The sequence below is a fragment of the Myotis lucifugus genome, unplaced genomic scaffold (assembly GCF_000147115.1).
Source record: "Myotis lucifugus unplaced genomic scaffold, Myoluc2.0 scaffold_103, whole genome shotgun sequence".
Lineage (NCBI taxonomy): Eukaryota > Metazoa > Chordata > Mammalia > Chiroptera > Vespertilionidae > Myotis > Myotis lucifugus.
The window spans coordinates 601790-628809 of record NW_005871151.1 but is presented as its reverse complement, the minus strand read 5'-3'; the positions used below and the strand labels follow the sequence as shown (position 1 = coordinate 628809).

Below are 27020 nucleotides of genomic sequence, written 5' to 3'. Positions count from 1 at the left end.
CTGGCCTTTCATTTAGAATCTCGTGGGAAAGTTTGTATGTGTAGAGATCATCCATTGTTTGTGTGTTTTTAACTACTAATTTATAAAAATGTCTGTGCCCTGGGAACATTTTAACCAGTTTAATTTGGAACTTTAGTGCACAGACTGAAGTTGCATCCTGTGCAATGATTAGATTCTAAGGTCAGCACATAAGGTGGAAGCTGTTAGTCAGAGTTTCCCTTGAAGATGCCCCAGGAAGACTCCACAGTGAAAGCCAGCAGGTTCCGAGTCCAACAGAATGCCAGCCCAATGCAGCTAGGTTTCCTATCTTCCGCACCAGTGAAGTCATTGGCATATTTGCAGGAGCCATCATTTTACTATTTTTAACGTTAGCTACACTTGATTAGTAGTGAGTTGTACACCCTGAGAGAGACATACAGGAACTATCTGGGGAAAGCAAGATTTATCCGATTTATCCTCTTTCACACGCCAAGGAATAGGTTCTTGGAGCGGAATCACCCAGACTGGTCAGTCCACATATTCTCTCCCCCTCCCCCCCCCTTAAATATAGAACTTGGGTAAGCTTTGGTGTGTTGTGTGTGTAGTGCTGCTCCATTGTGTCTTACTAGAACACTTAAAGCATTTGGGGATGTGAAGCTGCTACAAAATTAATGAAGGAGAAGCAGCACCCAGAACTCCAACCTCCTTAAACAGGGCTGGCTTCACCAACAGAAGAGTGAAAATGGGACCTTTACTATTTAAATGAAAAGTTTAAAGTAAAGGCCGTGTTGCTGTTTTCTATGTGTGAAAAGCTTGTATTAGCTTTTTGGATGCCACAAGTTCTATTTTGAAAAAGGCAGGGAATAGAAAAGAACTCATAGTAGATTTCTATTGTAGCATAACAAATTACCACAGACTCAGCAGTTTAAAACAGCATTTCTTTATGATCTCCCAATTCTGTAGATCAGAAGTCCAGATAGGGCTCCACTGGGCTCTGCTCAGGCTCTCGCAGACTGAGCCCGAGGGCCCCGTCCAGGTTCTCACCTGAGAGACGAGGGGCCCTTCCAGGAGTTGGCGGCTCCTCCAGGCTGCTGGCAGCGTTCAGTTTCTTGCCATTGTGGAACTCATAGCACCTGTTTACTTCAAGGCCAAGGCCAGCAGGAGAGTGTCTGCTGTTGCATCTTGTTTCCTTCATGGGCTCACCTAACCAGGTCAGGCCCACACTGGATAATCGTAATGACTGACTCGGACTCACTCACTGGGGACCTTAATTCCACCTGCCATCTCACGTGAAATAATCGTGGGAGTCAGTATCCCATCGCAGTCACCGTCCTGCCCACACTCCAGGGGAGGGCATTAGACAGGGCTTGTAAACCAGGGGGCGGAAGTCGTGGGAGCCATCCTGGATTCCTGCCTACCACATAAATAATATTACTGAGTACCTACTGAAGTGCCAAACACTGTCCGATTCATTCCCACCTTTGAGTAAAAATGGCACTTTCCAAGTTTGACCTATAGGGAGACTAAAGCTCGGGGAAATGAAGTAATTTGTGTAACTAGTAAAGAGTATGATCAGGATGCTAACTTAGATCTGCTGGCCTCCAAAACCCCGCTCTCCATTTTGCCACACTGTCTCTGAACCACCCTGCTGCTTCTCCCTCCTTTCCAATGTATTTGCTCTCCTCCAACCTCACTGTCCTGGCTGTAGGCCATCCTCACCCGTCCCTGGCACTATTGCAGCAGCCCCTGTGTGGTCTCCCCACCTTTGCTCTTACTCCTCTCCAGGCTCTTCTCCACGGCCCTAAAGTGCAACTTGGCCATGTCACTTCCTTCTTGAAATGCTTGACTACTTGAATCGCTTCTGTTGGTTCATACTGTAATACAAACATGTCAAAGGCTAACACGGGCCAAATAAACGAGGCATGTGGCATGTGGCCCGTAAGTTTGACATGCTTGCTATAATACATAGGTTACAAGGCTTCCATCTGTGGCTCTGCTTGCAACTCTGACGTCATCTCTCACCTCTGTTTGATGAGAGTTTCCACATGTTCCCTCTGCCTAGAACACTCTTGACCTCTCTTCTTCTGGCTAATTCTACCCAGTTTTCAGGCCTGGGTTAAATGTCACTTCCTCCAGAGGCTAATTAGGTGAGATGCTCCTATTACATGTTCCTGTAGCATCCAGTACTTTCCCTATAATATCATCACATTCTATTATCAGGACATATTGATTTGTGTGTCTGATTCCCAATATCTGGCAGAAAGTGGATACTCTAATAAATATTTATTAATAAACTAGAGGCCTGGTGCATGGATTCGTGCACCGGTGGGGTCCCTCGGCCTGGCCTGTGCCCTCGCGATCCGGGACCTGTCAGGGGATGTCAGAGGCCGGGTGCACAGATTCGGCCTGAACCCTGCAGGCCAGGCTGAGGGACCCCAGCGGTGCATAAATCCGTGCACCAGGCCTCTAGTATGCATATAAAATCTTTGGTTAATCTCTTTCTCTCCCCCCTTCCCTCTGAGATTCATCAGTCTGTTCCATGTTTCTGTGCCTGTGTGTTGAGCATTTGCCCCCTGTTGATGAGTGCACGTCATAGCTACCAGTCGAACAGTCACTTAGGCTTTTATAAATATAGATGAATGGCAAAGTACTTTGATAGGTTATTTTTTTGTGCTGCCTTTGAAATCTTTCCTAAAGTCTCTGCTTTTCCTTCTTTGTCATTGAAATACTTTTAATATCACCTATCAGAAGAGCTCTCCACTTCTTATATGTTTTATTCAGGATCAAATAATTAGTATAAGGGAAAGCTGGGGAAAGATGGCGGGCCTTTAAGCTCTAAAGTTAATGTGTTTTCCACTATTTTGTGCTGCTTAACTGCCTTAGAATGTGAGCTCATCCTCTTAACTACTCACCCTACCCAGTGCAGGTACTCAATAAATGCTAGTTTATTTTCTACATAACTGAATAACGTCCTTTAGAAGAGTTTTAAGAGGAACCCTTTCTTTAGTAAGTGGATTTGGAGCTAATATATTGGCCAGGAGCTGTGTTTAATTTTGTAAAGTTTTAATTTTATGTTATAGCCTGGGGGAATAGGGAGCATGAAAACTTTTACAGTATTATATAGTGTTTGAGAAAACATTGTTAAAACTCCACGTATGTTTAATAATATGACCAAATGAGCTATGAACTCTCTCAAGCACATATTCTTTCTATTGTCAATACAGTGGGGCCTTGACTTACGAGTGTCCCGACTAACGAGTTTTTCTAGATACCAGGCCAATTTTTTGCTTTGAGTTGCAAGCTAAAATTCGGGTTATGAGCCAGCTTCAGATACCCCACCGCTAGTTGGCGCAGCGAACGTCACAGTGAACGCCACAACATCAGCCCAGCATCACGTGTCTCACTCGTTCACTTTAAGATTTGACATATGAGTTACGAGCTCGTCACAGAACGAATTAAACTCGTAAGTCAAGGCCCCACTGTATTTAATAGTGAGATTGATTCTATAGTTGAGAAAGATGTGGCTAAGTATAGACTTCCACAAATTCTTTCATCATGTACTCCAGTAATTGGCAGGCCTATGGCTAAGCTATTTCAAAGATTAGTTTAAAACTTTTAAAGCTGAATTTGTAACAAACATGCCACAGTTTTAATATCCAAAGAAGTGCTTGCTGTCTCATTGAAAGCACTTACTTTGGAAGCTATCAGGAAAATTTCTGTTTCTCAGAATGGTTTCAGAATTGCTTTTGTTCATTTTTTAATTTTTCAATTATTTGACATACAGTATTATATTAATTTTAGATATACAACATAATGATTAGACATTTATGTAACTTATGAAGTGATCCCCGGATAAGTCTAGGACCCATCTGACTCCATATGTAGTTACTACAATATTATTCACTATATGCTATATGTATTTTACATCCCGTGACTCTTCTTATAACTAGCAATTTGTGCTTCTCAATCCCTTCCCTTTTTTCACCTATCCTCCAATCCCCTCCCATTTGTCACCCATCAAAAATTAGAATTCCTTTTGGAATTAAAATCAGAGCCATCGCATAAGCTTTTGAGGGTAATTATTTTATGGAAACAACATTAAGAACTAAGGTGAATAAAGTGTACACTTAAGTAAAACAATACGCAACTCTGAAGTCAAGAAACAGGACTGTGTTGTTTGTTGGTTTGTTTTTATCATAAAATCGGACACTTAAGACAAACAAAAGTTCCCAGTAACTTTTCAAGCACCAAACATTCGTCATAATAACTGCAGGACCAGGAAGGACTGTGTTGGGAGCAGATGGAGGACTGATCCACATAACTCGATGCTTATAGACGAAGTTTTAAAGGAAAGCATGATAAACACATCTCAGTTTATTGGATAAAGATTATAAAGGGATAACCTTTTCTTTTTAAATAATAACTACTTCTGTAAGGAAGCAACTATCTTTCTTTCATTGGCCCAAAATGCATAGCCCAGGCTACCTAGGTGGTACTCAATTCTGGTGTTATCACTTAGTTTAGTTGTAGTCATAACTACAAGCAAATCACTACTTTCTGAGTTTCCCTTTTCTTGTCCTCAAATGAAAGGTTTAGACAGGTGCTACCTAATGAATCTTTTCAGGTAGGAAAACTTAACTTTTTTCCCCTCCGTCTATGGATAGTTGTAAAATGGAATGCATAGGAATATGTCATCTTTTGTTTTAAATATCCCTCATTGAACTGGCTGTTTCTCAAAAACCATGCTGCTTTTGGAATTGTCATAATCCAGTGAAGAGCAAACATACTTCAAGTAGTACAAAGTAGTTTGTTGGAGCGAAAGAGGTTCATCCTACCTTGACTACCAAAGAATTCTCTTGTTATTTATTTACCTCACCTGAACCACAAGAATGTGAACAATGAAATAATAGTAGACTACAAGTGACAGTAAAAGCAGGATCAGGAAAATTATAAGATTAGAAATCAAATGCAGAGAAACAAAAGGAAATAGATTTGGCTCTTGGCTTTCACAGTTTAAAAGGAAATTATGTGGTTGTTATTTCAAAGATGAGAAAAGTGACATCCTGGGAGATGTAAAGAATTTGTTCAGCACTCAGTTTTGAAAGAATACATAATGTGAGATTGTACACAGGAAGGCTGGGGGCTTTACAAGTAATTACCGCGCAGCTGCAGCAGTCTGAAACATCTAAAAAAGAGTTAGCATGAGCTTTTACCTCCTAAGCAATACTGATAGTCATCTCTGGGTGATAAGAAGCAGGGATTAGGTTAATGGTCCTCTCTGGGAAAGCTGGTTAGTAGTTTAGAACGCTTTCCTGGATGGAAAAGGGTGTTAGATTCAGAGTTACTTGTGTTCTGATCAACCCTGTTCTGTTCTCATGTGGCTCCAGCCAAAAAAGAAGAACATGTCGGCCTACCAGGTGTTCTGTAAAGAGTACCGCGTGACCATTGTGGCTGACCATCCCGGCATAGGTAAGAACATTTCTCATCTTCGTTTCCACTTTCCACGTGCGCCTCGGAAGCAGGGCAGTTAATTCAGTCAGGAGGCAGCTTCTCCCCTAGTGTTAAAGGAACCCAAATCTCATTTTTTCCCGCAGATCTGCAAGTCACTCTAGATTTTGTCTTAGTTCACCCCGACCATAAAAGTGATAAGCTTTTCATTTATATCTCTCAAGTTCATAAAATGGAAAGCAGTAAAATTAAATATTATGAAGCTCAGTACATAAATATGCAGCTGCTTATTTCCAAGGTTCTACAGTTGACCTTTTCCTTAAACTGCCCTTGGGTGTGCAGTTGTGAGATGACTTATACTGTCACATTTGCCTGTGTATTAGAAGTTAGTGAGGTGAGAAAAACACTGCACCACAGACCTTGGACAGGCACTTAACCTCCATAAATCTGACTTGCCTGAGATGTAAATAGTTTCCCGAATTTCTCATCACGGTGCTTGGAGGCACACGTGAAGGACCACAGCAGATAAGACTGCGCTGTGTAAAGCCTGACCTTGCCGGGCACGCCTCTGGAGGATGCTTCTCAGCAGCTGCAGGGAAATTCTTGGTACTGAGCTCTCAGAAATTCAGGAAAAATCTAACATCCTTCCTCAAACTCTACAGCACATACTTTCTTTAACCTAAGTTGATAAGCCCTGGATTGTGGGATCAAATTCAAAGACACCGGAAAGATGCTTAACGAACAGATTCCTCGAGAGGAGATGCGAGAGGATTTGAGTCCACCTCATGACCACCACAGGGGTCCCTTCCCTATAAAAAAGAATCAAGAAAACTGGTGGGCCCTAGTTGGTTTGGCTCAGTGGATAGAGCATCGGCCTGTAGACTGAAGGGTCCCTGGTTCGATTCTGGTCAAGAGCACATACCCAGGTTGCGGGCTCGATCCCCAGTTGGGGGGCGTGCGGGAGGCAGCGATCAATGATTCTCTCTCATCATTGATATTTATCTCTCTCCCTTCCTCTCTGAAATCAACAAAAATATATTTTAAAAAAGAAAACTGGTGGGGTTTGGTTTGGGTTGGTTTGGTTTTCTGAAAGAATATTGTGCTATTTGGATCTGATTTTCAGAAACTTGTCCCAGTTTTTGCTCTCATCAATCTTCTGTTTTGTTGATAGTTAAACCTTTATTTTATTGAGCTTTTTACTATTTTTTGCCAGATTTTGGGGAACTTAGTAAAAAACTGGCTGAGGTGTGGAAGCAATTGCCAGAAAAGGATAAACTGGTAAGTACACTTTTTTACAAACATATTTTTTTAATTGCTTGATGCCTTCTAAAATGTATGATTCTCCCATAGACCACCCAGGCAAAGAACACTGAAATAGTGAAACAATGACTTAGTAGAATGGAAAATGGCTTAGTAGAGGGCATTTACTCTGGTTGGTGCCAGTGTACTCTGGGTAAAATTTAGCTGCACGGAGGCTGTTTTTTCTAACCTCTTCTATTTTTTTTTTTTTTTTTTTTTGCAACAGTCTTACATTTGAGCCAAAAGATGACCTAACTTGGACAGTGATTAAACTGTTAAAAGAAAAAATCCCTTTACTACAAACACCCACTAGTCAGCCCATGGTCTGAGAAGGGAGGAAAGGCATCCACTTAATAGTCACTGCAAATAATAAAACTATGGGACTATGTTTACCTGGGAGCCAGGTTCCAGGCCATCATCCTCATCACCCACTACCAGATAATGTCCCGTACTCTGAAGAAGCTAATGAGACTGTGATAACTAGTCATGACTGAGTCATAGTCACTTTCCAGTAGGCTGATACGAAGGCGGTCTAGGAATTAGAATTACCATCTTGCTTTAAGGTATAGCTCATCTGGGTAAAACAACCAAAATATCTCTGACCTAGGTAGTTGATCTTTAGTTTCTGTTTTTCACATCAATGTTAGCCTACTATTGGTATTGCCCACTAGCAAGTTAGAAGAAATATTTAAACCACATGGACATTATACCGAGGCAGATGTTTACTCCATGATTTGACATTGTGATCGTAGAGATCTAAAATCAATGCTGAGATCTGACCATTAGCATTGAGGAATGTTTGCAGTGCTCTGAGTTCGGTCAGCAATCAGTGTCTGTGCCTGCTCAGTGGCCCTCTGCTTGAGAGTTAGCATCAACCCTCTGCACTGTCCCCTCTCGTTTCTTTATTTTTCTCTTCCATGACTGCTTTCCCTTTTACTTTTACATTTTGATTGATTTTATCTTGCCCGGATCTGATTGCAGATTTGGAAGCAAAAAGCTCAGTATCTGCAACACAAACAAAACAAAGCAGAAGCTACAACTGTGAAAAGAAAAGCATCCAGCTCAGAAGGCTCCATGAAAGTAAAAGGTAGTGGCCACATCCCTCTCCTGCTTTGCTTTCCCCCGGAGCACTGTAAATTCTGCTGCCTCTCTGAGAAATTGGGAGAGCAGCCTACATTAGAAGCAGAGCTTGATACCCAGGTATTACTACTGAACATTATAGGTTGAAAAGGCATTTAGAAAACATAAATCAGAAGTCAGCAAACTTTTTTGGTGAAGGGCCAGAGAGAAAATATTTCAGGCCTTGCAGGCCCAAGTGCTTTTTCTGTGACATATTCTTTGTTTTATCTACAGCCGTTTAAAAATGTAAAATTATTCTTACCTCGAGACCATACAAAAACAGGTCATGGGCCAGATTAGGCCCACAGTCCATAGTTGTGCTAATACCTGGCATAGCTCCCAAACAGGGAAAATCAGGAAGGGCATTTTTGTGGTGTTCAAGGCCATAGGAAGCTTGGTCTCTCTATTTCGTCTCTGTTCTCAGCTTCCTCTGCAGGAGTGCTGTCACCCCAAAAGAAGTCCCCGCCCACCACCATGCTATTACCAGCCTCCCCGGCCAAAGCCCCTGAGACAGAGCCCATTGATGTTGCTGCTCATCTACAGCTGCTGGGAGAGTCCCTCAGCCTCATCGGACACCGCCTGCAGGAAACAGAGGTGAGCATAGCCGTCCACAGCATGACTCCAGTGTCGGATAGAATTTGAGTCCATCCATTCATTCCACATAGATGCATTGAGCAGCTGCTGTATGCTAGATTATGCCAGGTGTTTAGGATGCAGTGATAAAGAAGACATATAGTCATAGAAACATCTGGAGATTTGGAATCAACACAAAAAGAAATTCAAATAACCTGTACTTTTCCCCCAGCTTTATTAAGATACAATTGACATATACCCCCAGCTTTATTAAGATACAATTGACATATAACCCTATAACTTATTATTTTTTAAATGCAGTGGGAAAACTGAGTACAAGACATTTTGAGTTTTTCTGTACATTTCCAGCAAAGGTCTTCAACAGATGGATTAGGTTGTATGGAGGATTAAGAGTTCCTCTACATTAGGTTGTATGGAGGATTAAGAGTTCCTCTACTTTTTTTCCTCTCTCTCTCTCTCTCTCTCTCTCCCTCTCCCTCCCCCTCCTCCCGGCCCTCGCCCTCGCCCTCTCTCGTTGAATTTATTGGGGAGACACTGGTTCATAAAACTATACGGGTTTTAAAATAAAATAAAAAATGAATAAATTAAATTTTTTAAAAAAAGAGTTCCTCTACTTTTTTGAGAATAGGTAGCAAATAGGGAAATTGAGGTTCTTAAGCTCTTCATTACTCTGCGCTGTACTTGAATTACACAGTGCAGTGTGCCCTCAGGAGATCTTGGTCCTTTTCGGTTTCAAAATCACTTAACCTGCAAAGCTGTCATATTCCATTTCTATTACCATATTCCATTTCTAATTGTATTACCCCCTTGGCTAACTCAGCATAGTATTTCAGTTTTCCACTGGGTTCTACTAGGACATTTCATTAAAGAAATCAGTCTCGGCTACTAAAGCCATTTTAAGCTGAAAAATCAGTCTAGGAATATAGAACCATTAATTTGCTTCTATGTGGAAGTTGAATTATTATTCAACAAATAAAATGCCAATGGCCACAAGATCTAAGTTCTTTGACTAGTTTCAAAAATTTAGCAGTTATAATAAGTTAGAAGTTAGAACATAGTCTACTCTAGATGTCTAGATACGGCAAAACAACAAGAGTCCTTTCATGTAGGCTGATGTCTGAATGGCTGTAGATACTCATATTTAGACATATATTTTCTAAAAAGTTAGAATTTAAAATGATAGCCATATTCCAGATTTTTCTTCATATTTCCATTTAGTTTAACAAGTATTTGTTGAGGATAATGCATTACTTATAGAAAATCTTAATAGCTTCCTTATTATTTCCTACCATCAGGAAACTTCCAATTTAATTGGAAAAAGATAATATAAATTAGCAAATTATAAGAAGCCAGCTTCTGTGAGCAGTTGCTGAGTTATACATACATCATGACCAAAAAAGGGAAAGAATTTTGCACAATCTCTAGTCTGGATTTTTTTATATAACTAATTGAGATGTAACTCACCTACCATAAATTCACCTTTTAAAAAGCTAGTGGGCATTAGAATAGCCACAGAATTGTGGGCCCATTTCTACTACCTAGTTCCAGAACATCTCCCTTATCCTGAAAATAAACCCCAGTGCCTGTAGCAGTCTTTCCCATGTACCCTCTACTCCACTTTTTCTGAGACTTTAACATCTGCATATATCCTCACAATTAGGATGCAGTTTTCATGTACCACTTATACTGTTATTTACTTTATATTTTTATTTAAAGAAATCTGTGCATGCTTTCACAATATCCTCAAGATCATGAATGTGATATTCTTTTTTTCTAATCGTCAAAATGGATTTTATCACTGTAATTAATGTTCACCTATATGCCACCTGAAATTACATCCTACACTTTAAGGAACATTGATTTTATAGAATTTGCTCATTTAAATAGTGAATGCCTGAAGCCTAATGAAATGCAGCGACTAGTACCAGTTTACACAACAATTTGTGACCAAGCCCAGCTTGCCTCACTTCTAACCTGTCCTCATTCTGTTGTTCTGTGCCCGCTGAGGCAGAGTAGTGATGGAGAACAGAGAGAGGCGGGGAGTGAGAGGCTCTGGGAGGGGGACCTGAAAGGCTAGATAGCAGGAGTTTGTTTCATGGAGATCTTGGAGAGACATTCCAAACAGGAAAACTGAGCACTCTGTTTCTAACCTCGGTCTACCACAGAAACAGGTTAAAGGAGGCCTGGTAAGACCCCCACCCCCACTTTAACCAGATCTTTTAGCTCTTTTGTATATTGGGGTCCACATATGGTTTGTGTGTGTGTGTGTGTGTTTTTAATATGTTTTTATTGATTTCAGAGAGGAAGGGAGAGGGAGAGAGAGAAACATCAATGATGAGAGAGAACCATTGATTGGCTGCCTCATGCACGCTCCCTACTGGGGATCGAGCCCGCAATTTGGGCATGTGCCCTGACCAGGAATGGAACTGTAACCTCCTGGTTCATAGGTCTGCCCTCAACCACTGAGCCACTGCAGCTGGGCCAGTAAGTGTTTTTAAGAGCTTACTGTATGGGCAACACCAGTAGTTATTGGGAGGCTATAAAAAGGAATAGGGCATGGTTCCTGCCCTCAAGTTGCTTATAATCCATCAGGAGAGTCAGTATTCCATTACAGTTGTATAAAATATTATCTATAATTAACTGTGAGGCAAAAGTAGTGGAATAATATTACTAATTTGCTAATTTTCTTTGGTTACTCAACCAGCTTTGGTTCAGAGTGCTTTATAGGGATTCTTTCATTTAATTCACACTGCGGCTTCCTGAGGCAGAATTTTTGTTCCTCCGATTTTACAGAAGGAAATAAAACAGAGACTTAGAGGTTAATTAACTAGGTGGTGAAGCAGAGCTTGAATTTGGTCCATGCTCTTCACCCCATCCCACACTGCCTCCCGTGGAAGGGAGCGATAGGAAACACTAGGCAAGAGGGTGAGGGGAAGGGAGAGTTGGTGCTGGCAAGGCCTTGACACTAGGCAGTTGTATGAATGGTGGTGGTTTCAGTAGGAGGAGGGTCCCTTTTTCTCATTGTGGTGCAGTGAAATTGAGAAATGTCCAAAATTAAGAGGCCTAGCAGGCAGCTAGAAATGCAGTTTTGGAGTCTAAGTTGTTGGTAATAGTAATAATTACTGATACTTTTGAGCACATATCATGAACCAGGCAGCAAGCTAAGTACTTCTGTCTATTGTCTCACTTAATCCCCTCTGTGCTGCAGAGCTGTTAGTGGTCTACTTTATAGGTACAGCCTAGGAAGCAGCTTGCCCAGTACAGAAACAGTGAGTGAACTAGCCAGCTCCAGGCCCAGCAGGCCTGGCCGAGCTCAGTCTGGGCAGGACCCTGCTCTGCAGCCTCCAAGGAGATGTAGCCTCACAGCACTCCTAGTTGAAGCGGATTATACAAGAGCTGGGCAGGGGTATTTGCAGCAAGCAGCCTTATTTCTTATCTCTGAATCACAGAGATACAGACAACATGAATTATTTAAGATGTTAAAAGGGACTACATTTTCTTCTTTTTGAGAGTAAACAAATCAACCCAGAAAAGTGATATCAGCTATCGAAGGCCACATACATGGAGAAGTATGTGCATGTTTATATTGCATGCTAATGTGTAGGGCTGTAGAAGTCTCACAGTTGTATTTGAGCTATATTTGTGGCCTTCATAAGAAAAATATTTTTGCATGCCTGATCTCCGCAAATCTTCCCAGCCGCTCTCCAGAGTAGGCAGGGCATTTGTTACTATTCCTAAATATAGGCTTTTTCCCCCCTACTATTCAAGACTAACCCAGAGTTGGATAGAGGGTAAGATGAGTAAGGAATATAGCAAAGAAACCTGTGATTGTATTGTAAAAGTTTTCTTTTTAAACAACTTACAGAGTTACCAAAGCAGATACCTTCCATTTTGCTTAGTTTCCTAATACGGCCTAAGACTTAAAGAAAGTGAGGAAATGGCCCTAGCTGGTTTGACTCAGTGGATAGAGCATCAGCCTGTGGACTGAAGGGTCCTGAGTTCAATTCCAGTCAAGGGCGTATGCCTGGTTGCTGGCTCAATCCCCAGTGGGGAGTGTTCAGGAGGCGGCCAATCAGTGATTCTCTGTCATCATTGATGTATCTATCTCTCTTTCCCTCTCCCTTTCTCTCTGAAATCAATAAAAATATATTTTTAAAAAAAGTGAGGAAATGAACCACACATGGAGGGAGCATCAGGAGTGGGGTTCCCGTTAACAACCGATGCCCCTCTTGTGCTCTCCCTTCCAGGGCATGGTGGCTGTGTCTGGCAGTTTGTCAGTGCTTCTGGATTCCATTATCTGTGCGCTCGGCCCCTTGGCGTGTCTGACCACACAACTACCTGAACTGAATGGCTGTCCCAAACAGGTCTTGGTGAGTTTTCCTTGGAGTTTTGGAGCCAGAGAGGCCCTGTCTTAAAGAGCTCCGTCAGGCACAAGTTCTTATGGTTGCCTGGCATCTAGCATATAGGCTCCCTCCACCTATGGGCCCAGGAACGTGATACTGTGTAACTCGCTGAATGTGTGCCATGCTTTCAGTGAAACCAAACATGCCATCCCCTAAAATAGTCCTGTGGGGGGAAGCATTCTAGCCCTTGAGGTACTGCAACACCTGTGTCTCCTGTGTGTTCCACACTAAGACGTACAGGAGTCTTCTGCCTCTTTTGTCCTTGTCAATGGGAGAAGCCAGCAGAAAACCCTCTAGCATAACAGACACAGGATGCCATCTTCATTCTCCCCGTTTTCTCACACTCTGGTTTTTCTTTCTCACTCCCCTGAACAAAGAAATAGGTGTCAGGGAACCAAGGCTTAGTACTCTGCCGTTTAACCTTTCCCCCTTGTTTTGCAGGCAAACACACTAGACAACATTGCTTACATCATGCCTGGACTGTGACAGCAGAGAATCCTGGGACGGAAACCTTGTCCTACCCCATTGCTGGTTTGTGTATATATGACTGTTCCAGATCCCTTCACTGGCCACTGGGTGTAGGTTTTAAATTTTTATATACATACACATAAATATATATATAATGTACAATATATACATAGGATTGTAACTACTTCGCTTTTAATAATTTTATGAAATGGCAAAGGTTTAGCCAAGAGGAAACCTTGGCATGAAAATGGGCTTGGGGTTCTTTTTTCTCCTGTGGTGGATAAATCTGCCTTAAAAATCAATGTTACTTGAGGGCTGGGGGCTTGTTCTGGGTGCCAAGTGCATCTCTTTATGGACAGCTAAAATGTGATTTTTTTCCCCAAGCTCAGTTGTACCTCCAGACTCATCACTGACCATTTGCCTTACCTGTCTTACAGTCTGAAATGTAAGAGGAAAGATTATGGGAAGATGCCAGTTGACTGAGAGGGCTAAAGCCTTTCAGCTTGAAGTGTCTTAGGTGGGAGCTGATAAAATCGTTCCCATCTGAGAGTTATTGCGATGGCTTAGGTCAGCGGTTCTCAACCTGTGGGTCTCGACCCCTTTGGCGGTCCAACGACCCTTTCACAGGGGTTGCCTAAGACCATCCTGCATATCAGATATTTACGTTACGATTCATAACAGAAGCAAAATTACAGTTATGAAGTAGCAACGAAAATAATTTTATGGTTGGGTCACAACATGAGGAACTGTATTTAAAGGGCCATAAGGTTGAGAACCACTGGCTTAGGTGAACCTAGTAGGGGGTTCAGCCCAGTTCCTGCGATACAGGTGTCCATGTCTCAATTTATTGTAATCATTGGCAGCCTCGGTAGGGGCCAAGGAGTTTTGTGAGCCCTGGCAGCATAAAACGCCTTGAAGAGGGTAAAGCTGTCATGCCACCAGTTGAACTGCATATTGTGAGCTGACCCAGAATCTTTGGCCTGCAGAACGAAGAGCTGGTATCTTCCATCTGGCAGCATTCGCTTAGCCACCAAGTCCTCACAGGTTCTGCTTAATTTCGTGGTGGCTGTGGAAGATGAACTTGGCCCGGTGGGATTCTTGGGTTCATCTTATTGGCTCCCCTGGTGGGCAGATACACAGTGTTCTGCATTCCACATATAAGTGAATTGCAAAAAAAGTAGTTGATTCTCATGTAGGTTTATTTATGTGCGCGTGTGAATGTTTTTTAATTATGTGTATTTAACTCTTTAAAATCTTAGATTTTAATTTATCCTGTAAATTTCTGTATATATAATTTAATAACAAAAGCCTCCACCAGCAACAGCATGTGGAAGATACAGATTGTTCTTTCTTCCTCCCTTCCTTCCTCTGAAAACTCCAAATCATCCGCATTTGTAGGTATTGTGCCTCAAAAAGGAATCATTATGTCAGGATTCTAGTTCTTTATAATTCAATAATGTGAAGAAAGTGAATAAAAAGGAATGTTTTCATTCCCAGCTGCCCTTATTTCCAAAGAACCAGACTTTTGCTTCCTAGATCCAAAGAAGACAGCTGAGCGCTTCAGGGTTGTTTTTAAATGTGTGAGCTTCCCTGCCAAACACCAGCTCTGAGGGAACTTTCTTCCCCAGGCTCGATGGAGCTCCACAGAATCAAAGTAGAGGTTTGAGGACAGTGCAGCCAGCCCGCACCCTATTGAATGCCTTCCCTTCTCCCCACCAGAGTGGTCGCGGGGCTGTTTCTTAATGGTATTCTGGCTGCTGAATGCCTTTCTCATCTCAGAGCAGTTTTGAGATTTAATTGGGGAAACAGAAGGAAAGGGGAATGTTTGGGAACCAAAATCAGGAACAGAAATCTTGTTTTGATTTCGTGTGTTAGAACCTGTACCATGCCTCATCTGTACCCACGGAGGTTTCCTGTTTGACACAGGTATCAAGGAGGGGCCTTGAAGACATGGCTTAGTACCGAAAGAAGTCAGTCCTCCCATGGTCATTTGTATACATTCATGAAATCCTGATGAGGACCTGCTTTTTGTTTGTTTTCCTTTAAAATCCAATCCTATTGTATTTGTATTTAAAATTTGTACACATTTGTATAATAACCTGTACCTTGTGGTATTTGGTACTATTAGAGAAAAAAACTTTGGACTCAGACCTTCTTGCAATTTTTATATCATTGTTTTATTTTTGTTTTTAAAATAAATCCTAGTGGTTTGATCCAAATTCCATTACAGTTGTATAAAGAAATAAAATTTTGTACTTATATTATTAAAAATCACATTTTTAATATTTATAGTCCAGTCTCAGCTATCTTTTCCCTGCTGCCAACCAAAGTTGCTCTGAAAGTATAAAACCTGTTTTTCACACTATATCCTACCATAATATTCTTTTTTTTTTTTAATCCATCTGAAATAGGGGTCAAGTTTCTGATCTTAGCCATTTTCGTCTTGCTCTGTTTCTGTTAACTTTTACATTGTGGAGTCTCTCATGTTCTCTCTTTTGTAAACTACAAAGCCAATAACTCTGATAAATATAGCTCTGGTTCATTGACAAATAAAATTGCATGTACCTTAGTGTGTACACCTAACTCAAGGAAATACCAGTCTTGCGTAAGATTCACATCTGAATCATGTGTTCCAATATATTTCATGCTGTTTCAGTACTGTCTTGACAGTGATACTGGATCAGTCACTTAATCTGTATAGGCATCCGAAGTCCCTTCTGTGAAACAATGTTCATGTCACTTCCCTATCTCTAAGCCAGAAGCCAGCCAGGCTGACAGGAATGTTTAGGAATATTCTGAACATTTAATGTATAGAGACTTGACCTTTCAGGGTGTAAAAATTTCAATGCAAACACAAGGTGTTAATAGCCATAAATAGTGAAATACTATGGTTAAAAGGCTAACTTCTTATGGAGTAATTTGCATATTTTATCTCATTTAATCCTCCCACAAGCCTTATGAGTATTATTCCTCTTTACAAGTGAGGAGACAGATGCAGAAAAGTGCTTTTCCTAAGGTTATATGGCTATTAAATGGCAGAGCCAGAATAAGCACACTGGTATAGCCAACCCCAAAGCCTAAGCTCTCTTCTACCCGAAGCCACTTTCAAAGGTAAATTGTGTATGTAATTCATCAGAATCTTTCTTCAGTATTATCTATAGTATTTAGCAAATGTGACTGTAGGAAAACCTCTGAGACCTTTCATTGTTCATATGTCCTTTTGTCCTAGCTGCATTTTATGATAACAGGCCTCACTTTTCTCGTCATACTATTGTCTTTAAACTTTGGAGGCAAAGTATCGTGATTTTTGTCTACCAGTACATAAAGGATGTAATAGATTACATTACATTTATGCAATATGTCAGTCTTAAGGGACCTAAATATTTACCTTCAAGGAAGGCATTTGATATTAATAGTGCTAAAACACTTAAAATGAAAAATGAAAAACATTTACTGAGTTTGATTTTTGTTAGACACATTTAAAACATAGTATTTGCCACTTATATTCTTAGCTATTGTGTTGACAAAATCCACAAACTTCCATTTCTAATTGAAAAGCTATGTAGTATTCTGTTTACATGGAGTTATATGATTCCACTCCCTGTTTAGGGGACACATGATTGTTTCTGCTTTTTTGCTATGAAGGATAAACTTTATGGCCGTTTTGTTCTTGGCAGTAAAGCCAAGATCTTCTCATAATCACTTTAAACCAGAGTGATGTAGGAAGGCAAGAACTTCCGGTAAGTCACCCCACACAAACTAATGGAAGAATCCAAAGGAAGTTCATGCTAAATATACTCCATACAACCAAGCAATAATCTTGAAGAAAAATATGAATGGTACCCAACATAAAGATCATCTAATGTACATCCTCCCCTTATAGTCCAAAAACCATTATTGAAAGGTAGATTGACTTAAATGTCCTGTTATTGTGCTGGACAACAGTGGTGAGTAAAGTAGACATAGTATTCCAGCCCTCATGAAGCATCTAGACTGGTAGGGGGAAAGGCATTTATGAAGTCTCACGTGCATTATTAAAACACTTCAAAGCACAGCAGTCATGACTTCCATAGTGTTTATATTGTAAAGAAGTCAGCCCTTAAACAGGTTGACATCTGTTAAACAGGTTAACATGTGGAAGTGATTGTAAGTTCACAGATTTTCCATCATCCTAAATTTGTGCAGTCAGTTTACTAGCCTTTCAAGTTTAAGAATCACACACAGACAATTTGGTCAATAAATACTAAAGCCCCATACTACCAAAGCAGTGGTTATTGGCTCTTTTGGAGTCTAGAAGAAAAAAACATAACCCATCGATCAGGCATCTAATGTAGGCGACATCTGAAACATGGCCCAGACAGGAAAGTTGAAGAACATGGAATTACAAAGCTGGGAAAGGTCTCTAAGAGCCTTAATTCTCAACTTGGGGTCAAAAGCTGTGCTTCAGGGACCCCAAAACTCCCCGAAGTTATATTGGATCTCTGCCTTTTCAGAATGGCTCGTGGCTTCAAATTCTCAAAAGAGCCTGTGACCTAAAAAAAAGCTCAGAGTCCTTGAACTAATTCCAGCATCCAGAGAAAATGGGAAGCTGTTTGAATCACACTGTAAATTAATGGCAGAGATGGGTCCCAGGCACCGTTCGCGACATCTGCGTGCTTTCTGCTACCTGGAGCGCTAGCCTGTCCCAAGCTGAATTTAGTGAGTTGGCTCCCTGTCCAGGGAGCGCAAACTCCTGGCTCTTGTCTTCTATTTGAGAATCGGTGCTGCAAGCAGGCCTCAGCTTGCACCTGGGAGACCTCGACCTCAGATGGGAAGAGTCCTATTAGGACAGGGAGACAACAGGCCAGAGAGGGTATCTACCCCCTCGGTGGGTGTGCAGTCACCGTGACGTCCCAAGGACTAAGACATTTAAAAGTGAGCGCCGCGTCCGAGCTTGCTCTGTAACCTTACCCAAGTCACGGCCGAGACCCGATTTTCCAGGTGCGTTACAGGATCGTCAGGCCACGCCCCTAAACCTTAAATAAGCCTTGGGGGCGTGGCTTAGGGAGCCCCACGCCCCCAGGCCCCCTACCGCCCTACGTCGTGCGTGACGTCCGTCGACGGCGAGTGAGCCTCAGTGAGGTCACTGCCCTCCCCCTCGGAGTGCCGACCCTCCTCAGGGGTGGGGCCTGTGTCCAATTCCAGACTCGCTCCGCTCCGCCCCCACGGGCGCCTCCTCGCGGGCCAGCCGGCGCGTCACGTGACGGGTCGGCGGCGCTGGCGGTTGCTGTCAGCTGATATCACGGGTTGGTGGCAGCGGCAGCCGTGGCGATGGACTTTCTCCTGGGGAACCCGTTCAGCTCTCCGGTGGGACAGCGCATCGGTGAGTCCCCGGAGCCTCGCCCAGCCCTGCCGCGAGGCTCCGCGCCCAGCCTGAGGCCCCTCGGGCGCCCGAGGTCCCCAGCCGCACACCGGAGGGAGGCCGGGAGGGGAACGAGGCTGGCGCGTCTCTCCCAGACCTGGCCCCGCCCCGTCTCCCGCCCCTCTTGATTGACAAAAACTGTGGCCCGTTAGGAAGCCTCGCGTCGTGATGGGTGCCTACAACAGCCAGTAGGTAAAGAGAGAGGGCGGGTCCTCTCGCGGCTCAGCCAATGGACGGCTGCTGGGGTCGCGAATCCAGGGAGAAAGTTTGAAGGGTTAAAGGGACGACGTGGTTTTGCAGTCGTTGGTTCCCTCGGTGTGTCGTCGTCTCTTCCCCAACCCAGGGCGCGCCGCCGGGGACTCTGGCCCTCTCGTTCCTGGCTCGCCGGGCCCTCCAGACACAGATACCTGAGAAGGGCTAGCAGTCCATTCTCCTGGGATCGGAGACTGGGGCTTGGCGCCTGGGCGGCGACTTGTGGGGGCGCGGGGGAGGGTGCTAGGCAGCCCTGCCTCGCCGGCCCCGGCCAGAGCCTGGGAGCCCGCTGGACGAGGCGGCCAGTCCTGGAGGCCGAAGTCTCGGGACGTGCCCTCCTGGGCAGCCCGCGCCCACCGGCATCAGCTGGACACAGAGTGGCCGGCGCTCTGGGCTGGAAGTGGCCTTAGGAACCACCTGATCGCGCCTCCCGCGTCCCTCGGTGGGTGGCACAGCCCAACAGAGTCCAGGTCTCCTGACTCCCGACTCCCTGTGGACGGGAGACTTGCTGGTTCTGTGACGTTACCGCCCTTGCCTAGGTTTCCTCTCCTGTAATTATGGGATCACAATGGCCCCTCTCTCCGTGGGGTGGTTGTGAAGATTGACTGGTTAATTAGAACGGGTGCCCGGCACCTTGCCAGTGCTATATAAAAGAAGGAGGTCATGTTTATTACCATTGTTACTGAAATGCCAACAAGTGAGGCTCGGCGGCGGGGGGGGGGGGGGGGGCCCGCAGGGCAGAGAGCGGTCCCTGGCAATGGCTGGACAGCAGGTCTCGTGGGTGCTCACTCCTGCGCACCCCATGGGAGGACGCACAGGCCGAGCCCCAGACAGCTGACACTCACCCGGGAACAGCCTGGCTGAGCCTCCTTGTTGCATGAGGAAACCGCAGGCCGTTCAGTGACATCCTCTCTTCGCCTCTTGGCTGCTTTTCAGCCTGAAATCCAGGCTAGGAAAATTGGATCTTGTAGGCAGAACTATCTTTCCTTTCCTACTGTTCCTGGGAGCCAGGCCTCACTTAGGTCTGCCGACCAGCTCTGTGTTGTAATCGCCACCGTGGCTGTTAATGGCCCTTCCGAGGCTGTGTCATCAAACCTCCCCAAGAGGGGTGTGGCGGCAGAGGATGTACTCATTGGAAGCTCCTGGACCAGGGTGGGGGCCTGCCCTCTCAGGACCACCGCCGGACCGCCCCCCCCCACTCCCCCCCCCCCAGCACACCCCCCGGGGAGTCACTGTTTGGGAGCTGAAAAGAGAAGGCAGCTCTCCTTTCATCTCTGTTTCGCCAACTACAAATGGGGCTGCTTTCATCACATGCCAAGTGTGAGACGTGCTCCTTTAAAAAAGAGTGTCTGGCCAAGTCAGCCACATCTTCCCGAGGCTTTCTAGAGAGGCTCGCCTGGACTCGGGGCCCTCGTGGTCAGAGAAAACAGCTTCTCTTCCTACGCTCAAGCGTGGCCTCCTTGGGCAAGAAAGACTCTATCCAAATCATAATGCCTTAAAGCACAAACCAAGTGTTGCTGCGGGAGGGGTCCTTACCCTGGGGCTCTTCGTGGCAGGCAGGGCCCCACCCCAGAGGTCGGGTAAAGCCCTAGAATTGGTATTTCTTTTTTTCTTTTTTTTTTTTTTGGAAGAATTGGTATTTCTAACAAGGTCTCAGGGGATGCTGATGACACTGGGTTGGAAACCACATACTGAAAATCTCTACTCCAGCCCGTTGCCTTCATTTTTTAAAAATATGTTTTTATTGATTTCAGAGAGAGGAAGGGAGAGAGAGAGAGAAACATCAATAACGAGAGAGAATCATCGATCGGCTGCCTCCTGCACTCCACCAACAGGGATTCGAACCGTGACCTCCTGGTTCGTGGGTCGACGCCCATCTACTGAACCACACATTTTACACAGGACACAGACCCAGAGAGGGGAAGCTGGAAAGAGTGACTCACCCAGGATCCCAGTGAAATGATAGGAAAGCTCAGATGAACTTCCCAGAGCCACTGAGGTTTGAACCAAAGCAGAAGAGGCTGTAAAAGTAAAATGAAGAATATGAGCCACTGAGTTAATGCCCTCAGTATTCCATATTTTTTCTTTTAGATAAAGAAGCAGAAGTACCACCGATATCTGTGATTATTGGTGCCCTAGTTTTAGCTGCTTGTATTTCTGTAAACTGCAGGAGTAAAATCATCTCAAGGCTGCCGACTCCGTCCCTGTTGAGAGTAGAATTGGCCCCGTAGAATTGGCGTCCCCGAGCACAGTGGTTCTAATGGTGTTCATCAGGGGGACCACTCACAGAGCTCCGGTGCTGCCCCCTCAACCTGCCCCCTGTGCACCCTTCAGACGCCAGGCATCGTCACCTCACCCTGAGGTCTTCTCTGACCCCTTCAGGTCCAGCCATTGCTTTTGTGCTCTCTCAGAAGCACCCCAGCACTCGGGCTCCCTCGCTGTCTGCCTTTGCGCTTGAGCTTCCGCTTCCTCGGCGGTGGAATGGTGGTCATACTAGCATCTACCTCTCAGGGTGGGTGTGAGAATGAAGTGAGATATCCCTGGAGAGAGCCTGGCACCTTGCCGGTGGGCGTGAAACCGTAGCTCTTGCTGTCACCATCGCCATTTGTATTATTTCCACCATCGTCACACCAGCAGGGCACTGTCCCATTATGTTAGGGCAGTGGTCGGCAGACTCATTAGTCAACAGAGCCAAATATCAACAGTACTTCTTCAAAATAGACTCGCCCAGGCTGAAAACCGACTTCTGCGCATGGGCCACGAAGTTTCAATCGCACTGTACACGCGCCCGCACGTGGTATTTTGTGGAAGAGCCACACTCAAGGGGCCAAAGAGCCGCATGTGGCTCGCAAGCCGCCGTTTGCCGGCCACGGTGTTAGGGGAAAAGGAAGGTAACAGTTTGTGAGCAAATATCACATGCCAGGTGCCATGCTCGTCTCCTCGGTATGCCTCTGCACGGTGGCCCTACAAGATAGGCCTGTCTTTCCCCTTTTCACCAAAAGTCTAAGGGAAGGTATCGCTGCCTGAGCCTCACAGCTCATCAGGGTGGGAGTCCGGACACAGCCTGGCTCCTCTCTTGCATCCTCATCACGCTGCCTCTGGCTGACCGCTGCTCAGTTGAAATTTACATCAGTCCCACCCTTCAAGATCCACAGTTACTGCTCTACGTACAGACTAGCTTTCCTGGCTGTGACTCACACGAGGGTCTGGCCCGTTTCCAGGTCACTCTCCCTCACCTGAGAGCAGACTTCCCAGGAGCGGGCTGTGGCTGAAAGGATCCGGGAGAACTAGGACTAGGCAGTGTTGACACAGCCGTCTTCTTCCAAGGATTTCAAAACCTTTCCCAGGTATTCTCTGAGGACACATCTCACTGGCCACATCTTAGAGACAGACGTCAGAAGGCAACCCACCGATCCATTTTCAATTTCTGGCTGTCACCTCACCGCTGGGTCTTTGAGCCAGAGACCCAACGGACTCATGAAAGCAAGCGGCACACCAGCAGCGACTGTAAATGTGGGCACCCTGGGGACCAGCCCCCAGTCGTTGGGGGAGGGGGACGGGTAGCAGGATGTGATGGGAGATCTCAGAGCCTAAGGCTGAACCCTGGGGTGGATGGGAGAAGGGGAAAGGTCAGGGAGAGCTGCTCTTGGAGCCACAAAAGCCGAACCACAAGAAGGAATCGTGGACAAGAGACCACAGGTGTCCACTAGGGAGAGCAGACCTCGGGCCCTCTGGGATGCCATTTTGGGAGTGATGAGCTAAAAACCAAACTGGACGCTCAAGCAACGTTGTCGAGGGGCCACCAGGCTGGGAGGCAGGAACCCTGGGTCCAGCTCCAGCTCTGTTCCTGCCACGTTCCCTCTGCATCGCCCACACCCTTGTCTGTCAAGTAGCAGAGCCGCCTGCTGTTCTCCCTGTTCCCCAGGGGATCGGTGGGGAACAACTGAGGGGACAGGTGAGGACAGGGAAGGATTGATACCAGAGGGAAGAGAGGAACTGATGGCCATTGTGGAGGAATGATAGGGCTGATTCCACAAGGCTCAGAGAGAGTCCAGTGCCAGCACAGATAGCTGTCCCTACCACCTTTCAGAGATGGAACTGGCTGCCTGGCTTGGTAGTGAGCTCCCCACCACTGGAGGTGTGAAAGCAGAGGCCAGAGGGAAGGGACTGTAAAGAGGAGTCCCGCATTGGCTGGGGGGTGGACTAGGCCAGTCTCTGCAGACTTTTCTGTAAAGGATCAGTCGTAATACTTCTGGTTTTGTGGGCCATTTGGCCTCTGTTGCAACTACCCAACTCTGCCGTTATATTACGGAAGCAGAGGCGGCTGCATCTGTCCATGAATGAACGTGACTGTGTCCAATCAAACCTTAGTTATGGACACTGAAATTTGAATTTCATGTAATTTTCACATCATGAAATATTATTATTCTTTGGATTTTTCCCAACCATTTAAAGGTGTAAAGACCATTCTTACTTTGATTGGCCCTACAAAAACACTGCATTTGGCACATGGGCTCCTAGTTTGCAGGCTTCTGGGTCAGACCAGCTGGCCAGAGACAGAATGTTGGAGGACAGTGTCTTCAAAGTGGGGTCCTGGGGCACCCACATCAGGGATGCTCGAGGTCACTCCAGCCGTGGGCCCCCTGAGTCAGAATCTCTACCCCTTCCCACAGCTGCCAGGAAGCTCTGACTCCTTGATCTCCAAGTGCTGGAGCCAAAGTCTGTCTTCAGGGTCACAGGGAATGATGTCGAGAAAGGGCTCTTGAGTCAAGTTAAGCACCTCTCTGTGCTTCAGTTTCCTGCCTATAAAGTAAGGATAATAATAGCACCTGTCGGTCGGGGTTGTTGTGTTGTCATGTTGGGAAGCATTTGGCACGGTGCCTGCCAGACTATATGTGTCCATAATTGTTAGCCAGTGTGGTTTTCATTGGTGGATCGTCATTGCTGGGGCACAGTCTGGGTTAGTGGCAGAGCCAGGGTGCCAACCCGGGGCCCTGACTCTCGTGCAGCCTGTGTCGGTCTTGGCGTCACTGAGAAAGAGCAGTCACTGGCTGGGTGGCAGCCACATTCACAGGTCAGGTTTCAGGGTGTGGGGAGAGCCGATTCTCACTTGGGAATTGGAGCCTTTGACTGCCCCTGTGGAGGGAGCTGATGAATAGGTTTTGTTCCCTCACTGAGCTCAAAGAAATAAGAGTAGAGTCCCGGATTTCCGCTCTTTTGATTTTAGGGGGAAAAAAACAAAATCCCTCAGTGTCTTCTATGGGGCCATCACCCATGAGCAGCAGGAGGATTCAGGACCAGTTAACTCCTTACCTTCTCGCCCAGGGCTGTGGATCCAGGCTCGGCTCTCCAGGCTCCTCCTTCAGGCACTGCCTGATGTTTTATATCTGCCCCGGGCTGCCTTCAGTTTTATTTTCATGGTGTTTTCCTTTTGTTGGCTCACCTTTTTAAATTCGGCCTCTTCCTGTGTGATTATACCCATGAAATCATTACTCTGATGAGTTAGTTCATGCTCTTTTCCTAGTCCACATTAAATTGAATATTTAAGTCTAGAAATGTCTTTAAATGTACCCGTGAGACCATCTAACATGATCCTGGGTAGCACATTTCAGATGTAAGCAGTCTGAATAGGGTGAGAACCCAGACTTCTACGTCAGAACACCTGGGTTTAAATGCCAGCTCCACCCCTTCCTAGCTGTGTCCCCAGGCAAGTGACAAAACCTCCCAGGGACTGATGCCTTGATGGACTGGGGGAACCTGGCAATTGATGGAGAGCCAGACTGCTGTGCAGGCCCCAAGGACAGGCGCTGGGCTTCGCTCCTGGTGGGGCAGGTAGAGCAGGAAGGAAGGGAGGGGGGAAGAGGGGCAGGGGGCCAGCCAGACCGCAGGAGGCTGACAGTTGGAGGAGAACTGAAGGACGGACAGAGTGGCCCCTGTTGGATTGGAACTTGTTTGCATTGGTTGCTGTAAACCCCTGGGGTGGTTAACTTTATGTGCAACGTAGCTGGGCGATGGGACCCAGATATTTGGTCAAACTTTATTCTAGATGTTTCTGTGAAGGTAGTTTTTAGATGAGATTAGTGCTGAGGAAAGCAGATTACCCTCTGTAGTGTGGGCCACAGCCGGTCCATTGAAAGCCTTAATAAAAGAAAGACTGGCCTCCCCAAAGAGGGAATTCTGCCAGACGACCTTTGGACCTGAGCTGTGCCTGTTCCCTGGTCTCCAGCCCGCAGGCCTACTTGTAGGTTTTTGACTTGATCACAGAGCCAATCCGAGACAGACAGAGAGAGAGAGAGAGAGAGAGAGAGAGAGAGAGAGAGAGAACATCTTTCACACACAGGTTGGGGGAGGAAAAAAGAATGTACCTTGGCCAGCCACTTCAAACCTCGGCTTCACAGCCTTGCACTCTCTTATCTGGATAGGTTTTTAAAACCCTCCCTCACCTGCCCTGGCTGGTGTGGCTTGGTTCTTGGGTGTCCTCCCGTGCACTGAGGGTTGCTGGTTCAATTCCCGGTCAGAGCATGTGCCCAGGTCACAGGCTCAAACGCCAGTGCGGGGCATGTGGGAGACAGCCGATCGATATTCCACTCTCAAACCGATGCCTCTCTCTCTCCCCCTCCCCCCCTCCCTTCCTCTCTCTCCAAACATTAATAAAAAAACAAAAAACTCCTTAACCTGAGATAATTTTAATTTGGGTACTACAGTGGTTACATCAACTGGGACGTTGTGGGCTGTCTTTGTAGAGTATTTTAGGGTTCCTCTTGCGGCTGGTGGTTACAAAATGGCAGGGGAGAGGCAGCCAGGGTTCTCAGCAGCTTAGGAAATGGGTGCAGCTTTCCAAGCCCGGTCTGGAAAGGGCTGTTCGTTTGAAAAGTTGGCTTCAAGACAGTTTTGCTGGGGAGGGGCGTGGGCGGGGTAGTCTGCATTTGTAGTCGGAAATGTTTGTTTTAGTGCTTGCTGTGTGCTAGATAGGAGACCAGGCATTTAAAGTGCATTCTCTCATTCGCGCTCACACAGCCCTGCAAGGTGAGTGAGTGCCTTAGTCCCATCCCGCAGGGGAGGAAGTGAGGGCCAGAGGACTGAGTCCCCGCACACCCCTGGTGAGGACTTGAACTGGGATGTGTCTGTGGCCAGATCCCACACCCTAACTTTGCTACCTCATTGCTTCCCCATAGAACTGAAGGGACCCGCTGGATTTCCTTGAGTGAAAATGTCTGGGTCCATAGATTCTAGAACGAGTGTGTTCGTGATGGTTCTGTCTATGTTTCCCCCGTCCTCCACCCCCTCCCACCTTTAGCACATGGTTTCATCCTGGTGCTTGCCTCCCGGAACAGGAAGCACAGGCCCCAGCTGCAGCTGCCCAAAGGAATTCCACTTTGTCTCAGGGGCCAGCGCAGGGTCACAGGGTCACAGGGCCACTCCTGGCTGCGAGGAGACTAGAAAAGCTAAACACCATGGACCAGGGGAAAGTATCTTCAGGACAGACTCTTGGAGTCCCCTCCGTGTGGTGGGGTTAATAAATACCTACTATAGTTCCAGGTGCCTTAATACAATACCATTCCAGCGGGAGCAGGTAAGCGAGTTCCGAGTTTCCGGATGGAGGGGCGCTGGCCTGCGTCCCAGCAGGATCAGTCAGCGTGGGAAGGCTCTAGAGCAGGTCCTAGTGCAGTGTTCACAGGAGCAGGATATTAGCATGGGGTAGATTCCTTAGCATGGGGGGGGCAGATTACTTAGCATGGGGCAGATCCTTAGCATGTGGGGCAGATTCCTTAGCATGGGGGGCAGATTCCTTAGCATGGGGGGCAGATTCCTTAGCATGGCGGGCAGATTCCTTAGCATGGGGAGTAGATTACTTAGCATGGGGGGTAGGTTACTTAGCATGGGGGGGTAGGTTACTTAGCATGGGGCAGGTTAGGAAGGGGAGAATAATTTCCAAAAATAGTCACAGGCCTGCCCATTTGAATAACGTTCGTGGTTTCTGCGCATTAGCTAGTAAGGAATCAGTGGGGGCCGAAAGGTGAATGTATTTTATTAAATTAATGTCTATCAGAGGTTTC

General features: G+C 45.7%; 1 protein-coding gene and 1 long non-coding RNA gene across 6 annotated transcripts in view; one reads left to right on the top strand and one right to left on the bottom strand.

The window, feature by feature from the left end:
- Window positions 1-15593, top strand: part of HMGXB4 (HMG-box containing 4) — a 30806-nt gene extending 15213 nt beyond the window's left edge. For all 5 annotated transcript variants that reach the window (XM_006092711.3, XM_006092710.3, XM_006092712.3 and 2 more), the window contains 6 exons: window positions 5367-5448; window positions 6641-6705; window positions 7708-7813; window positions 8270-8439; window positions 12687-12809; window positions 13284-15593. In XM_006092711.3, the coding sequence (XP_006092773.1) occupies window positions 5367-5448; window positions 6641-6705; window positions 7708-7813; window positions 8270-8439; window positions 12687-12809; window positions 13284-13328 (591 nt within the window). In that variant the 3' untranslated portion in view covers window positions 13329-15593. The remainder of the gene's footprint in view (window positions 1-5366; window positions 5449-6640; window positions 6706-7707; window positions 7814-8269; window positions 8440-12686; window positions 12810-13283) is intronic.
- Window positions 15594-20760: 5167 nt separating this feature from the next.
- LOC106697803 overlaps window positions 20761-27020 on the bottom strand; it is a 7611-nt gene continuing 1351 nt past the window's right edge. Inside the window, exons 2-3 of the long non-coding RNA XR_002830205.1 lie at window positions 24277-26623; window positions 20761-20984 (exon numbers count right to left, since the gene is read on the bottom strand). This is a non-coding gene — a long non-coding RNA (uncharacterized LOC106697803). The remainder of the gene's footprint in view (window positions 20985-24276; window positions 26624-27020) is intronic.